Consider the following 16,614-nt stretch of genomic DNA (forward strand, 5'->3'; position numbering starts at 1 on the left):
AGGAAATATATAAAATAACAACCTAGTTTGCCAGAAATCAAGGAAGCTACCAAAATCAATGGATCATATCAAAAAGGACAAAAGAGATAATATAAAAGGGTTCCTAGTGGCCAAAGATAAGATATTGCAGTTAAAACACAAACACAGAAAAACCTATAAGTTCATAATAATCAATATAAAAAAGACCCCAATTCCCCCACCTTACAAAACACAACTCATTGAAGTTACAACAGCACCAACTCCTTATGCTGAGAATTAGCTCAGACCAAATAAGTAATTACATTGACTCTCATCTCTAAGCATATATCTCACAGCCTGCCTCTCTAATTGCATGTTTAACAGGGATGTCAATATTCAAATGTCCTAAAGAACTCTTAATTTTGCTTCCAAACCTACTCTTCTCCCAACATTCCCTATCTCATTTGCTTATATTGCCATTCCCTATATTTCATATCTAATCCATCAATAAAATCCCAAATCCAACCACTTCTTACCATTCCACTCTAGTCTTGCCATCACCTTTTACACAGATTACTGCAGCACAGTCCTAATTTCCCTTTCTTCCACTGTCACCCACTTCATCCCATTCTCTCAAATCAGCCAGGCAAAACCTTTCAAAATGTAATGCAGATCATGCTATTCCCATGCTCAAAACTCCCCAATTACTTCTACTACTGTCAAACTACAATTCTACAACATCTACATAACCTGGCCCCGGGATACATTTTTACTTCTTTCACTCTCCTATCAACCCTCTCTACTAGCTGGTCTCTTTGCTGCTTCTCAAACATGCCAAGCACCCTCCCCTCTCAGGCTCTTTGCACGTTATCTCCTCTATTCTTCTCTATTGAGAAGGCTCAATCCCTAGAGTCTCCCACGGCTCACTCCTTCATTCAAGCCTCTACCCAAATGTCACTTTTCAGAGAGATCTTCCCTGACCACTTTATCAACCATAGCACTTTCATAAATACAACAACCTACCTCTGTATTTTGTTTACATTATCTGTTTGCTATATAAAAGCACACTGTTTAGAACGGTGCCTGGCACATAGTTGGTGTCAATATATATTTGTTAAATGAGTTACCAAATCTGAAATTAACCTATATTTTTCAAGTATCAAAGTTCTCTCAGATGTGTAGCAAAAGGTCATTTTACCTTACCATATATCATTTATTTTAAAGACTAAGTTACTCTATAATTTCTGACAATTAAGTTCTTTCACCAGTTATCTTCTTTCACCTTTTGCATATTACAGACTGAAGATCTCAAAATCTTTACATCAGATTGCAAGAGAAGTGTTACTTTACTCTCAAAAACCTTCATTAAAATCTGTGAATCTCACTGTATTTACTAGGAAACGACTCACTGACAATCATGCCACAATTATGCCACAATCAATGGGAAAGTTGGGTACTACATTTCCTAACGTTTTTGTCTTAGTCCATTTTATGCTGCTAGAGCAGAATACCTGAGACTGAGTAATTCATTTTAAAAATTTACTTCCTCACTGTTCTGGGATTTGGAAGTCCAAGATCAAGGCACTGGCATTGAGGGTTTTCTTCTGGGTCGTGATGGAAGGCATCGCATGGGCAAGGGAAAGAGAGGGGGAAGAGGAAAACTCATCCTTTTATAAGAAACCCATTCCTGAGATAAAGAACCCCCTCCTATATACCACATGCCTGCGATAAAAGCATTAATATATTCATCTCTTAAAGGTCCCCACCTCCCAACATCGTTGCAATAGACTAAGTTTCCAACACATGAACTTTCAGGACACATTCAAACTACAACAGTTTGCTTCATGAATTCCTCACAGCTTAGTACAAGACTGTTTTAATTTAAGCAACCCCACATCCTGTACCTCTAATTCTGACATTGGTAAAGAAGCAGATTTGCAACTAGCTAGGAAACAGAGCTTACATTTGATTTCCTTTCCTTTAAAATTTTAGATTTATTTTTTAAACACCTATGGTCTAGATCAAGCAAACCAAACAATTAATCCAGCCGATCTTCTTACACTAACACCAAACAACGAAAAAGGAAAGGAACAGTATTTGCTCTTTCAAGCATTCACTGAGCAGCATCATATGCTGGGAAGAATATGGAAGAACTGTTGGTATTTTAAGCTGGCCCAGTAAAGATACTTATTCTTATTCTGAGAATATGATATGCAATGGTAGCTCAAGGTTCAATATAAGAATAGTAAAAAAGGGAAAAGTGTTCCAAAGTCTCCTCAGTCAAAAAAAAAAAAAAGAGTAAGAGGTAAGTAAGGCCAGCTTTTCATCAGTTTAGGTATGGGTGATGAAGAGGCTCTCATGGAGGTTTTATGTTCACCTCATGTTGGTCAAATATGAGGGCTAATGACTACTCTCAAGGGCAAAGAATCTTGCAAAGGCCATCAGAACTTCTAAGCAAAGACATATGCTAAGTTCTTGTGCAAAGCTCAATTTTAAACATTCTTCTCTACGCATAGAAAGTTTCATGGTACAGCAGATTGGGCACAAGCCAGAAAGAACTGGGTCCAAATGCTAGTTCTACCACTCATTAGCTATATGACTTTGAGCAAATTATTTAACCTCTCTAATTCTCCACCTCCCTTTGTAATATGGGGGGTGAAAATATTTATTTTAAGGCCTTGTATGAAGATTGAATAAGAAAACAGGTGGAAATTGTTAGCACCAGATATGGAATCCTATATATGCTCAGTAACTATTCATTTCCTTCATCCTTTGGTCCAACCATGTAGGAAAAATATCAGCATAGCTACTGCTCACAGAATATTTTTATAAGTTCTTTAAGAAATAAAAGTTGCCCCTCTCCAAGCTTCCTCACCTCTCTGCAAAGATCCCTATCACCCAGCAGGCACAATCTGGAGTCTACCAGGACTAATTACATTCTTCTCTTTATTCTGTGAATGTCAGCCTTGACCAGCAGTCCCAGACACCTGGGTTACCCTTTACCACTCATATCTAATCCCCGAGAGGCCCTGGACTTTCCCTATTCTGTCATCATCTCCCAGAAACCCTCCAACTGTGTCCTCTAGAATTCAATGTACAGTGATCAAAATCTCCTCCTCAATCCCTTCTATAAAATATCTCTTCACTTTCTTGCTCTAACCAATACCTGACAGTCCTTGAGGACAATGCTTCCACTGTAGACCTTCTCAGGTAGGGATGAGCTTTCCTTCTGCAGTCCTGGGTTGCACCAGGCCTATAAGCAGGTTGGCTAGTAAATTCCATATTCTCCTTCCTAACCCCCATCCATTCAAATATTCACATCATCTGACTATACAACTCAGCATAACTCTTGCTTCTGTGACCTAATAACCCTGGATTCCCCTCTCACCCCGTATTTTAGCTCCTGGATCGATGACACTCTCTCAACTCCTATATTAGTTCTCAATATTTTCAACATACTTATCCTTCAATATACTGATCCTTCAAATACTAAGGCCTCCAATTACATTAACTCATCTCTTCCTATGGCCTTTCTTCTATCCTTCCTCCGTCACTCACTCCCATGGTCACACTCTAGACTTTACTTGCCATTACCAAAAACTCCTTTTTCTCAATTTCATGCATCTCACTTTATGGCCACTATCTTCTAGTCTTCCTGTTCAGTCCCTCATAAACATATCCCATTGATCAACAACCTTCAACCATGCTGAAATTCACAATTCATTAAGCATGCCACCTTCTCACCATCCCTCATTGCATCCTACTCAATGTCCTCTCTTTGCTCCTTGCCCAGACTAAATCTATAGTCTATCATCATAATTACTCCCTTGCACGCCCCTGCACCTACCTCCCTGGAACCTGGCCTATTCTGGATTATTCAATGGCCATGACCTCAACCCTAGCTACATCCAACCCTTACTATCTGGACCTGAACAGCTGACCTTACCTGAAAAACACACAGCCACACTAACTCGTCTCACTTTAAATTTCATGATCACTAATCCTCAGGTAAGCACTCAAGTGGCTCCTGCCCAGCCATCATGCTGTTCCTTACACATTCACCCTCCCACTTTTAGATAACTATGTAGTATACAAATCTCTCTCCACAAACTGCCAATACCTCAACCTGCACCTCCATCTCATCTATTTCCTGGAGAAAAATCAAAGAAACCGAAAGACAACCTGCCCCAAATCTCACCACTACATCTACACTCTGCCTCTACCCTAGTCTCTACCTTCTCTTCTATTCTTCTAGCTCAGTGTTTCTCAAAATTTTTAGGTCTCAGGACCTCTTAACACGGTTGTAAATTGTTGAGGTCCCCAGAGAGCTTTTATTAATGTGGATTATAGCTATCATATTTACTGTACAGAAATTAAAATTGGGAAATTTAGAAAATATTTATTTCATTAAAAAGTAACTCTATTACATGGTAATACAAAACATTTGTATGAAAAAGAACTATACTTTTTTTATTTTTAATGGTAGAGACAGGGTCTTGCTATGTTGGCCAGGCTGGTCTCAAACTCCTGGCCTCAAGCGATCCTCCTGCCTCAGCCTCCCAGAGTGCTGGGATTACATGCGTGAGCCAGCACACACTGCCAAAGACCTATATTTTCTAAAACATAAAATTTAGTGAGAAAAGCAGTTTTATATCTTTACAAATCTCTTAAATGTCTGACTTTAATGGAAAACAGCTGCATTCAATCTGCTGTAATATGTTGTTTTGGTTGAAGAATATGAAAGGATTTCAGTCTCACACAGATTCATAGTTAGAAAAGAAGTATTTTAATGGCCATTTTAGATAATTAGGGATGTTCTTCTTTGATACAACACCAAATCCCAATAAGTAAAGTTTCTTAAAGACTAGTGGCAATGTGCAATCTGAAACTATATTAGTGAACTTTTCTCCTCTCTGTTACCTTAAAATTCATCGGTCTACGACTCACTTTTCAAACTATCTTTTACCCATGCATAATTTTGTAACACCATGCACTCCAGTCAACTGGGAAAACACTGTTTCTCTATATTATGCAGATCATCCAAATGTTAGGAAACTTCATTAAACTATATTTAAAAGCCACATTCATTAACATCACCACCAATGACATCAGAAAGTCTTTAAGTATTAGGAAGATGAAACATAAAAATTTTAAATCTTTCAAATAAGTCATTCTTTCCAATAAAAATGGTAGCCTGTATCCCCTAGAAGAAGACTAGCTCAACTAGCAACTCAAAACAAGTACTTTTCCTCAGACAACCACCATACTACATTAAAGAGTTCTTTATGCATACTTACCATTACTCAGAATTTTAAAATGTAATCTTGTGTAATCAAGAGCAAGATTTAATAAAATCAATGATTTTGACTGCTTCCTCAAAGACATTCTGAAGCAGAATCAGTATGATAATGATGATGATGAATGTGTAATGAAGAAAATAATGATTGCTTACTCTGTTTGGATTGGCGTCTGTCTTATTCTGTTCAGGTTATTACAACAAAATATCCTAGTACTTGGTAATTTATAAGTAACAGAATTTACTGCTCACAGTTCTGGGGGTTGGGAAGTCCAAGATCAAGGCAGCAGTAGGTCTGGTGTCTGGTGAAGACTTTCTCCTTCATAGATGGTGCCTTCTTGCTACATCCTCACATGGCAGAAGGGACAGACAGGTTCCCTCAAGCCCTAATCATTTCCCCAAAGTTCTACCTCTTCACACTATCACCGTGCAGGTTAGGTTTCAACATGAATTTTGGAGGGACATCAATGTTCAGACAAAATCTTATTTGCCATTAAGCTACCAGAAGTTTTATTCACTATTGCTTTCAGAAACATCAGCTCAAATATCAACATGGTGAAAAAGGCAGATCATGCTTTTACTATTGTGCAAATAGTTTTGACTTCCCGGACTTCTGAAAAGTTCTCAGGGGCTTCCGGGAGTCCACTGGCTACACTTTGAGGTCAGGTGTTCTAGTTGAACTCTCCATGCTCTTACAAGAGGCCAACCTTCTAGATAATGCTCCAGAATGTCTTTCCTTTCTCTCCTACATTGTCAATGTTATCTACTCTCAAATGAGTCTTTCCCATTGGCAGACATTATTTATTCACCTAGAAAAAAACCTCCTTCAACCTCCCTTTTCCTTCCAGTTATGGCCTTATTTCTCACCCTTCCTTTTCAATAAAACTCTCCAAAAGAAGGCTTGGATTGGTAAGCAGGAGGAGCCAGGTAAGAGGAGAAGGAGCGCTATCTGTACATATGAATGAGAAGCGAAATCAGCAACCAGTCAGCAATCAACCCTTTCTGAAATTAAAAAGAAAAAGAAAACCCAGGCACCTGACATTCCTAGAGATTTTCTAATACATCAGCAACATAATACAAACCTTTTTAAAAATTCTTTTTAATTTACTGCCTGTAGACAGTGTCTAGCCACCACATTGCACACAACCCCCCCCCCATGATTTCAGACATCAAATATTAACACAAAGTGAGTAATGCTAAAAGAAAGGGGGTTAATCAGACACCTTGAGAGAAAGGAAAAAATAACACTGATTCAATGAGAGCTGTTAATGAGGCTTTTTGTTTTGGTAGATTAATTTGGGAGTCTGATGACTAAGAAGAAAATCTAAGCTTCTCAGGTGACTGCTATTGATTACTATCAAGGTTTTTTTTTTTAATTGAAGAGATGCTTTTGCTAAATTCTATAGTTTATGAATTTCAGGTGTTTATCTGAAATCTATGTCTACCCTAATAGTATAGAAAACTTTCCTCATTAGCAAATTGAAAGACCTCCCCTTATTGATTCCGTATTATAACCTGACAGATGATGAACATTTCAGGCTGTGAACTGCTGATGTTTAAATACATTACCCTAATACTCTTTAAGTATTGCCAATTGTAAACCTCATTAACTCCCAGCATGTGGCCAAGGCCTGGATTTCATCGTGACAGCCTCACAAAATGAAAACAGGTATATAAAAATCATTTTATCATCAACATTATTATATCCTCCTTCACCTTGTGAAATCTTTAAAAGGCCATGTATTTTTTCCTCAGAAAAAGAATAGCAAACATAGGAAAGGCAGAGAACATGCTTTATTTATACAGGCCACACATTTCTAATCTTTAGATTTCTTTTTCATCTTTTTCTTCTTTGATACCCTTATTCTTCATGCATCAAAACAGGAACTGTCCAGGACTCAATCTCTTTACTCTGAACAGAAAGGAATTATTTGAGGCCGGGCATAGCGGCTCACACCTATAATTCCAGCACTTTGGGAGGGCTGAGGCAGGTGGATCGCTTGAGGTCAGGAATTCGAGAGCAGCCTGGCCAATATGGTGAGACCCCATCTCTACTAAAAATACAAAAATTAGCCGGGTGTGGTGGTGCATGCCTGTAATTGCAGCTACAGGGGAGGCTGTAGCAGGAGGATTGCTTGAGCCCAGGAGGCAGAGGTTACAGTGAGCTGAGATCATGCCACTGCACTCCAGCCTGAGACTCTGTCTCAAAAAAAAAAAAAAAAAAGAAAGAAAAATTATTTAAGGGTTTGATTATATTGCTGTCATTTTGGTACGACAAAGTGGCAGGGGGCTGACAAGGTAGTATAGTGAATCTGTCAGCCTCATCACTAGCAAATTGAGACAACTAACATCCCTTTTCCAAAAGAAGCGCCAACTTCTGTTTGCACATGGAGTGCAAAGAGGTTCCACACTGGAGATGAAAGACATATGTGTGGTAAATTCCTATGTGACCCTAGCAAGCCGACTGGATCCCTGAGCCACCCAGTGCCCACCCTACAGACAGTGCTTGGTACCCATAACCCTCAGTGAGTCAGGCACTCAACACCTCCAGCTTATTCTAGTCCCACGTGGTCTTCCCAGGTGAGAAGGTCAGTCACAAGTGAAGACAGTTTTTTAGCCTCGACTCCCTTTAACAAGACAACAGTCAAAAACAACAACAAATAAAACATTTGCAAAGATCAAAGGAAAGATTTTCACCTTGCTCTTAACAGACAAGTTGTGTGAATAATGTATAAAAATTATACTTAGAAGATATACAAAGCTTTATTCTCATTTTGAATAAAAATAATAATAATCACAACCAAATCTAAAAGGTACAGTTCAGTTATGTGGTTCAGTATCAGTAAGGAGGTCTAGGCCCTAAGAAGTCCTTAGAGTCCCACCTCCTCCTCAAATGCTGGGACAAGCCCTCTTCACTCATTAAGGCCCACCAAAAACAAAAGGCTTCCAGCCCTAGACACTCAAAGTCTCCTCTCATCTCCCTTACGGAACTTCATAAATTGATTAAACCCATCATTAAGTAGATTAAAACAGTGGAATGCAGGGAGGTCTAAACACAACAAAGAGTATTAACAGCAAGTATGCTGTTACACAGGCAAATCATGCCAATCCCCTCATTCAAATTAGCCTTTGATGGCTCTCCAGCACTCTCAACATAAAGAACTCCAATCCTTAATATGAGGTACAAGTCCCTACACAGTCTGGGCACAGCCCACCTCTCCCACCACCATGCTCTGCACTTCCGTGCTCCAGGCATGCCAGCCCCTGCATTTCAAAACACAGGGCCTTTGCAAGTGCTGTTCCCTCTGCCTGCAACTCTCTGTCCTCTGTACTCCCACCTCCAACTCCTGCAGCTCAGATGTCACTCATGGAAAGTCTTCCCAACTTCCCAGTCCAAATGAAGCCCCTATTTGCTGTTACTCACACCATCCCTCTCTTTCATAGCAGTATCACATCAATTCACATTTCTTTCAGGCTCCCTGATGAATACCTATCTGCTCCATTAAATTAGAAGTTCCAAGAGGGCAACAAGCACTGTGCTTTTTTTCCACTCACCATGTTATCCTCAATATACACAACTGTGCCAAGCAGAGACGAGGTTCCCAAAGAGCTGCTGAATGACTGGAGAGTGTTCAGAGAGAAGCTCCAGCACGGAAGGCTGACCAAGGCACCCAAGGCACTCACGCATCATTCCATTAGAAACAAGAGTGCCACAGAAAACAGGATCCCTCCCTCAGCAAGCTGGGGGTGTTAAGGCCATAAGTGCACAGGCATTTAAATTCCCTGCCCGGAGTTCCACCCCAGCCCACACATAGGTGAAGTCTTTAGAAAGCGGCCACGACCTCACAGAGACAGTTCACAATAGGGGTCTCTGCCTGGAAAATGTCTGGATAAAGCCAAACTACCACTAGAAGAAGATTTTTTCTGGATCAGGCTGGTCCTTGGCAAAAGAAAATTCTTCACAACTATAAGCTTTCTGATGTCCCGGAAAAAAACAGCTACATGAGTGTATTCATTTCCTGGGGCTGCTGTGACAAATTACAACGGGAAAATAAAACTGGTACACTGAAGAGGCATCTGCACTTCCAGGTTCACTGCAGCATTATTCACAATAGCCAAGATATACAATCAACTCCAGTGCCCATAACAGATGAATGGATGAAGAAAATGTGATACATGCACACAATGGAACACTATTAAGCCTTTAAAAAGGAGATCCTCTCACTTGTGACAATATGGATGAACCTGAAGGACAATATGTTAAGTGAAATAAGCCAGGCACAGAAAGACAAATACTACATGATCTCACTTATACATGGAATCTAAAAAAGTCAAACTCATAGAAACAGAGAGCAGACTGGTGGTTGCCAGGGCCTCGCTTGGGGGAAGGGGACAGTATGGGGAAAGGCCCTGGGGTGATGTTGGTCCAACAATACAAAATTTTAGTTAGAGGAGTAAGCTCAAGAGACCTATTGTACAACATACTGACTATACTTAATAATCATATATTGTATACTTGAAAATTACTAAGAGTAGATTTTGAGTGTTCTCAACACAAAAAGAAATAAGTATATGAGGTAATGGACATGCTAATTAGCTTGCTTTAGCCATTCTACAATGTATACATATTTCAAAACATCACGTTGTATATCATAAATATATTCAACCTTGTCAATTAGAAAATATAAATAGCTGGAGCTAGGTGCGGTGGCTCACACCTATAATAATCCCAGCACTTTGGGAGGCCAAGGCAGGTGGGTTGCTTGAGATCAGGAGTTCGAGACCAGCCTGGCCAACATGATAAAACAATGTCTCTACTAAAAATACAAAAATTAGTGGGGCATGGTGGTGGACCCCTGTAATCCCAGCTACTCAGGAGTCTGAGGCAGGAGAATTGCTTGAACCAGGAGGCAGAGGTTGCAATGAGCTGAGATCATGCCACTGCACTCCAGTCTGGGCAACAGAGCAAGACTCCATCTCAAAAATAAATAAATAAAATATAAATAGCAAAGTTCAGTGGCACATGCCTGTAATCTCTGCTCCTCCAGAAGCTAAAGCAGGAGGATAGCCTGAGCCTAGGAATTTGAGACCAGCCTGGGCAACAGAGCAAGACCTTTTGCCTAAAAGTAAAATAAAATATAAATAAACAAATAAATAAAACAAATTACCATAAATTGGGTTGCTTAACACAATAAAATTTATTCTATCACAGTTCTAGGGATGAGAAGCCCTAAATCAAGAGTTCAATAAGGCCATAGACTCTCCAAAGGCTCTTGCAGAAAATCCCTTCTTGCCTCTTCCAACATCTGGTGACTCCAGACATTCCTTGGTTTATGGCTGCATCGCTCTAATCTCCACTTCTGTGGTCACCCTGTCTCTTCCTCTTCCCTGTTTCTGTGTCAACTCTCCCTTTGCCTCTATCTTCTAATGACATTTGTGATGGAATTTAGAGCCCACCCAAACAACGCAGAGTAATATCTTCATCTCAAAATTCTTGATTTAATTACAGATGCAAAGACCCTTTTTCCAAATAAGGTAATATTTACAAATTCCAGGGATTAGGACTAGATCTCTTTGGGTGGCCATTATTCAGCCTGTTAAGGTGAGTAACAGAATTCGAAATACAGTTTCCATTCATGGGCTTTTGCGAAAATGCTTCTTAGTACGTTTAACTAAATTTAGTCAACAAATTGATACAAAACTCTAATTTGATTATTACACATTATATACATGTACTGAACTAACACTTGGTATCCAATATGTACAATTATTACACGCCAACTAGAAATCAAAGGAAAAAAAAACTGAGATCTTCAAGGTTTTTGCAACTAAAAGATTTGTTATAGGGCAAAGGATTAAGGCCATCTAACATTTTCCGTGTCACAGTAAAACACTGAGATTTAAGATAATACAAAATCTAAAAGCAAATGTCAACTAAAGAGGACTGTGCGATTATGAGAAGAGGCAGCTCAGAACACTGAAAAGGCCAAGGAATTTAAAACCTGACAGGCCTGAGCACCTTTTAGCTACAAACTGTTTAAATACCAAGAGCTTCAGACAGCTCATCGATAAAACCAAGAAAACAAAGTCAGCCTTTCAAATCTGTCACAAACTTTTGAGAAAATACACACATTATGTTATATTATATAGGTAAAATATATGTTACATTGTTGTTATCTGATAAATGTAAGTCTGAATTTTTGGAGATTATATGTTTTAAAAAAAGAAAAAGCATGTCTATTACTGGGAAGGGGGATAAAATAGAAGGCAAAGTACATCAGAAGGTATTCCAATTATTTATTATTTTATTTTATTTTATTTTATTTTATTTTATTTTATTTTATTTTTGAGACGGAGTCCCGCTCTGTCACTGAAGCTGGAGTGCAATGGTACGATCTCTACTCACTGCAGCCTCCAGCTCCTGGGTTTAAGTGATGCTCTTGCCTCAGCCTCCCAAGTAGCTGGGATTACTGGTGACAGCCACCATGCCTGGCTAATTTTTTTGTATTTTTAGTAGAGATGGGGTTTCGCCATGTTGGTCAGGCTGGTCTCGAACTCCTGACCTCAGGTGATCCACCTGCCTCGGCATCCCAAAGTGCTGGGATTACAGGCATAAGCCACTGCACTCAGCCTATTTATTTATTTTTTTAAATATTTTTGCTCTTTCGTATACCTTCAGAGGTCTTCCAATTCTATCAAATAAAGGCCCATAAACACACTAATGTATGTAGGAACCAAAATTTTCACAGAGAGAAACAGATACAAAATTTAAAAAGCAAAGAAAAATACTATAATGTTAAATTTAAAAGGAGATGTCATTAGGAACTTTTAATTTTTTTAAAGTTTGTATATTTCCCAGCTCTTTTCACTGAAAAGTCAGAGGAGTAACACCCTGGTAACAATAAGCCAGTGCCTAGAGCTTTGTTTCTCAGCACCATTCCCAAATAAAAGGAATGAGACCTTCTTGTCAGGGCGGCGGGGGGAAAGTGATTTCCAGGTCAAAGGCAGGAACAGCCCAAGGTGAGCCTGGAACAACTAATTTGTCAAAAGCACAGAGCATCTGAAAGCTGAGAATAAGAAGCCAGCTTGAAGCCCAGCCCTCCCACTGACCACATTTGAGACACTTTGCATGTAAGAGCATACTGGTAATGGAGTATAATACAGAATTAAAGTAAGTAAATCCAGTAATTTATGTTGATATAAAAGATTAAAAGAGAAAGAAAAGGGGGGGGGAGGAAAGAAAGTTTCTGTTTACTAAAGAATGTTGGACAGTAAGTATAGGAGAAATTATAGGATTAGAAAAATCGTCACCTTTTAAACATCAATAGAATAACTGATTCAGCAAAGAATCATCATTGATGCTAAAACCATTAGGTGAAAGGTTGCTGGAGAAAAGGATATCCATGTGATCCTGATGTATCATCCCACAGATTATCTACTCATATATAACGACAAAATGGAGTATTTACAATGGAAATATCAGGTGGATGCCACCTTCATCAACTGATCAAACAGCATCACCAACGCCTGGACACTATCCCTCCTGAGGACATACAATAGGTAGTAAAGAATAGCTCCTAACCTATACCCCAAAATGTATCCTGAATTGAATCAGACAATGAGGAAACAATCAGACAAGTCCAGAATGCAGGACCTTCAACCAAATAACTGGCCTGGATTTCAAAAGTCAGTATCATGAAAAACAATATAATGTTTCTGTTCTGTTTTAGAGTAAAGGAGACATAACAAAATGCAGTATAATCTTCAATAAAAAAACAAAAAAGAAACAAGAATAGGCAAAGAGCCATTTGAGGTAGGGAAGGGAGGTGAAGACACCAGCTCTGTAAATATACTTGAAAGTTCTAGTGTATTTAAATATGGATTAGACATTAGCTGATATTTGACATGATCATTAATTCTCCTAAGTGTGATAATAGCATGGGGGTTCATGCAGGAGAATGTTCTTAGTCTCGGAAGATAAATGCTGAAATATTGTGATGCATACAATTTATACTTAACCAAAAAAAGAAATTATGTGTGTATGTGTTTGTGTGTAGAAAATGTGTGTGTACAAAGAGAGCACAAAGATGGTAAAAATGTTAATAAAAAGTCAATCTAGGTGAAGCATATAGATTGTGTGCTCACTGTATTTTTCTCTCAACTTTTTTTGTGGCTCAGAATTTTTTTCTGTAGTTTAAAATTTTTCCAAATTAGAAAAAACTGATCTCAAATATTAAGGCAGATAATTCATGTTGCATGTGAACTTGGTCACACTTCCTCTGAACCATGAGCCATTGTAGGGAGTGAAAAAACAATCAGATTTTCCACAGAAAAAATGCTTGCTGGAATAAGTCTATGTTTTGCATAGCTTCAGCTTAAATGAACTACTGTGAAATACACCCCAGCCTTTTCCTGTGCCACCCTGCTCATATACTACATTTTCCTACCAAGCAAAGACTCCACCTTGGGGTGAGGGTAGAAAACAAAGGTAAGAAGGTTAAAAAGGAAACCTTCTGCCGCTTGAACAGAGAGAGAAGGCATAATCCAACAATCCTCCAGAAAACTGCAACAAGTAGATCATCTAATTCCCTGCCTGCTCCCTCCCACTCATCAAGGTCTTCATTTTACAGGAGGTCCTTTCCATTAAAAAAAAAAAAAAAGGGTGACAAGTGCATAAATAAGAAAAGGAAAGTGCCAGTGAAAACTGAGAGTATTTGAAGTACACAAAGACATTATACATGGGTTATATTTCAAACCACTGCATGTGGGAAAATCAGACACATGAAGATTCCAATAAATAGAGAAAATTCAGTGCTAGAGAACTCCATCTCAGAGTGGTAGGTAACTGCAGTCTGTCAAAAGGGTGCTGGCAAGCAGCAGGAACAGAAGCGAAGTCTCCTACAGTTTACCTAGAGAAGGAAGAAGGCAAGGTCCATTACAGTTTACCTAGAGGTTAGTTCTTGTACATTATACTTTGGCTATTAGCAGACATTGGTGTTTGATTAGCAAGAGTTCAGAGTCCAAAATTCTGTGTTTAATGGTAAAAGCCACTGCAATCTTATACAGCTTAAGAAAACCCCATCTTTAAAATGAAAGCAGAAGGCCAGATAAAGTGGCTCATGCCTGTAAATCCCAACACTTTGGGAGGCCGAGGCAAGCGGATGGCTTGAGCCCAGGAGTTTGAGACCAGCCTGGGCAATAGAGCAAAACCCCATCTCTACAAAAAAAACACAAAAATTAGCTGGGCATGGTGGTGCACGCCTTTGGTACCAGCTACTCAAGAGGCTGAGGTGGGAGGATCGCTTGTACCCGGAAGACAGAAGTTGCACTGAGCCAAGATCATGCCACTATACTCTAGCCTGGGCAACAGAGTGAGACCCTGCCTCAAAAGAGGGGGGGAAAAAAAGTTCCAACAAAATGGAAGCAGAGAAGACTGGTAGGGGAAAAAAGAATCCAAAGGCATTCTGCAGCGTGTTCTATTTAATTCTATATGGTACAGTTTCTTTCCTCTAGCTTTTGCAGAGTGCCTTTCTTGGGGCTTTGGAATCACATGTGAATTTTTAAAGGCGATTTGATCAGAAAGAAAGATTACAGAAAAGTTAATGTTCATAGAGCTATGTTGTACATTTACTCACAATTTTACAGCCGCCTTGAAAAATACCAAAGGCATATAAATACTGTCATATACCTGCACACCACCACCTTGATGACAATAATAGTTCTCGGAAACGGTAAAGTATTCTTTAAACAAGTCAAATATATACATACTGAATCCCCAACTTGAAACAATGATTGAAGGAAATAATTATTACTCAAATAATGTAATAATAGTAGTAGTAAGTACAGAAAATGGTCCTAAGAGATGGAAAGGTATACATTTAATCACTTCCTGGTCATTAGAGCAAAAGAAAGCTGTTTCAAACAAAAAGAATTAAATGAGATAATTAAAAATAAACATACCCATCTTTGGTCTGATCCACCACTCCACTTAAAAGTTCCACAGTCTTTGGATTAGGCTGGCTTTCTCCAAAAATGTTCAAGTATCGAGTGACAAAGTCATTGGGGGACATGAAAAATTCACCATTTTTCTCAATGCTTGCATACTGTTTTAAAAAAAAGAAAAACAATATTTTATATATTTGATTTTCAAAAGTATATAATCATGGGATCGATATGTGAAAAAGCTCAAAATATCCAAATGATAAAATATCAGATATGATTATGTACTCTTCACAATGACCATTATCTCCCAACACTTCAAAGAAAAAACAAGTCAAATTTTATGTGTATAAACTTAACTGGGAGCAATGTTTTCCCACAGGGACATTTGGCAATATATGATGGCAATTAAGATTGTCATAACATGCGAGGAAGGGTGCTACTGACTCCAGCAGGTAGAGGCCAGGGATGTTGCTAAACATCCAACAATGCGCAGGATGACTCCCGGCAACAGATGGTTCTCCAGCCCAAAGTGTGGGCAATGTCCAGGTTCAGAAACCCTGGTTTACAGAAATTTGGAAAGACAAACTATGTCTTGCTTTTTAGCAAAGGCACATAGCTTTAAAAAAAAAAAAAAAAAAAAGTGGAACTACGAAGTTATGGAGACAAACAACCTAATTCCTTTGCCCCTTTCCTGCTTTAAGAGCATCAAGGATACAAGAAAGGATGGCAAACAAGCTAAGCTGCAAAGCAAACTACTAAGTGCATGTCATCTTGGGCAATCTTATGGAGGGAGGCAGTAAATGCTGCTCCAGTTACTGTCCTCTCCATTCTAAAGCATTACTATGCAGAAATGCTCAGTAAGAATTAGGTGGCATACAATGCTTCCTCACAGTGTTCTCCTAAGGTCTGGCCCTTAATGTGATAACACTCCAGCCTGGATAAGAGGGGGCCCACTAATTTCTGTTGCATGGAGCCCTAAGGGTAGAAATGCTGAGAAACCACATGGGATCTTGTGGTGTCCTTATGAAGCAGGACACGGCCTCTTGATCCTGGGGACAAAACAGTGGTTTGGGGACTCAGGATGTAAGGACAGTGCATCTACAAGAACAAGCCTAGCTGGGTGACAAGAACCACACTGGTAGCCATAGTGATGGAGGGTGCGCAGTGAAGTGCCAGGGCAGTGTCTCCCCTCTCTCTCTAATCCAAGTTAAGCCTGATAAAAACTGTTTGTAAAAGTCACTTGTCATTTCTACATTTCAATTCCAATGCAGACTAAGGCTTTGCTCAGATACTCAGTAATAATAAGCTTTGGCGTCCCACGGGCCTGGACTGTGCCTCTTACCACCTGAATGGCCTCAGGTAGGTAACTAAAGCTTTTGGTAACTCAGGTTCCTCATTCATAAAATGAGTAGAACAAC

The 16,614-nt window shown here is 39.2% G+C and overlaps 1 protein-coding gene across 3 annotated transcripts in view; it reads right to left on the minus strand.

The window, feature by feature from the left end:
• SLC25A13 (solute carrier family 25 member 13) overlaps positions 1-16,614 on the minus strand; it is a 198,743-nt gene that overhangs the window by 148,120 nt on the left and 34,009 nt on the right. For all 3 annotated transcript variants that reach the window (XM_003896295.4, XM_009203365.3, XM_017956938.3), the window contains exon 3: positions 15,215-15,357. In XM_003896295.4, coding sequence (XP_003896344.2) covers positions 15,215-15,357 — 143 coding nt within the window. The remainder of the gene's footprint in view (positions 1-15,214; positions 15,358-16,614) is intronic.

Source organism: Papio anubis, chromosome 4 (assembly GCF_008728515.1).
Source record: "Papio anubis isolate 15944 chromosome 4, Panubis1.0, whole genome shotgun sequence".
NCBI classification, from domain to species: domain Eukaryota; kingdom Metazoa; phylum Chordata; class Mammalia; order Primates; family Cercopithecidae; genus Papio; species Papio anubis.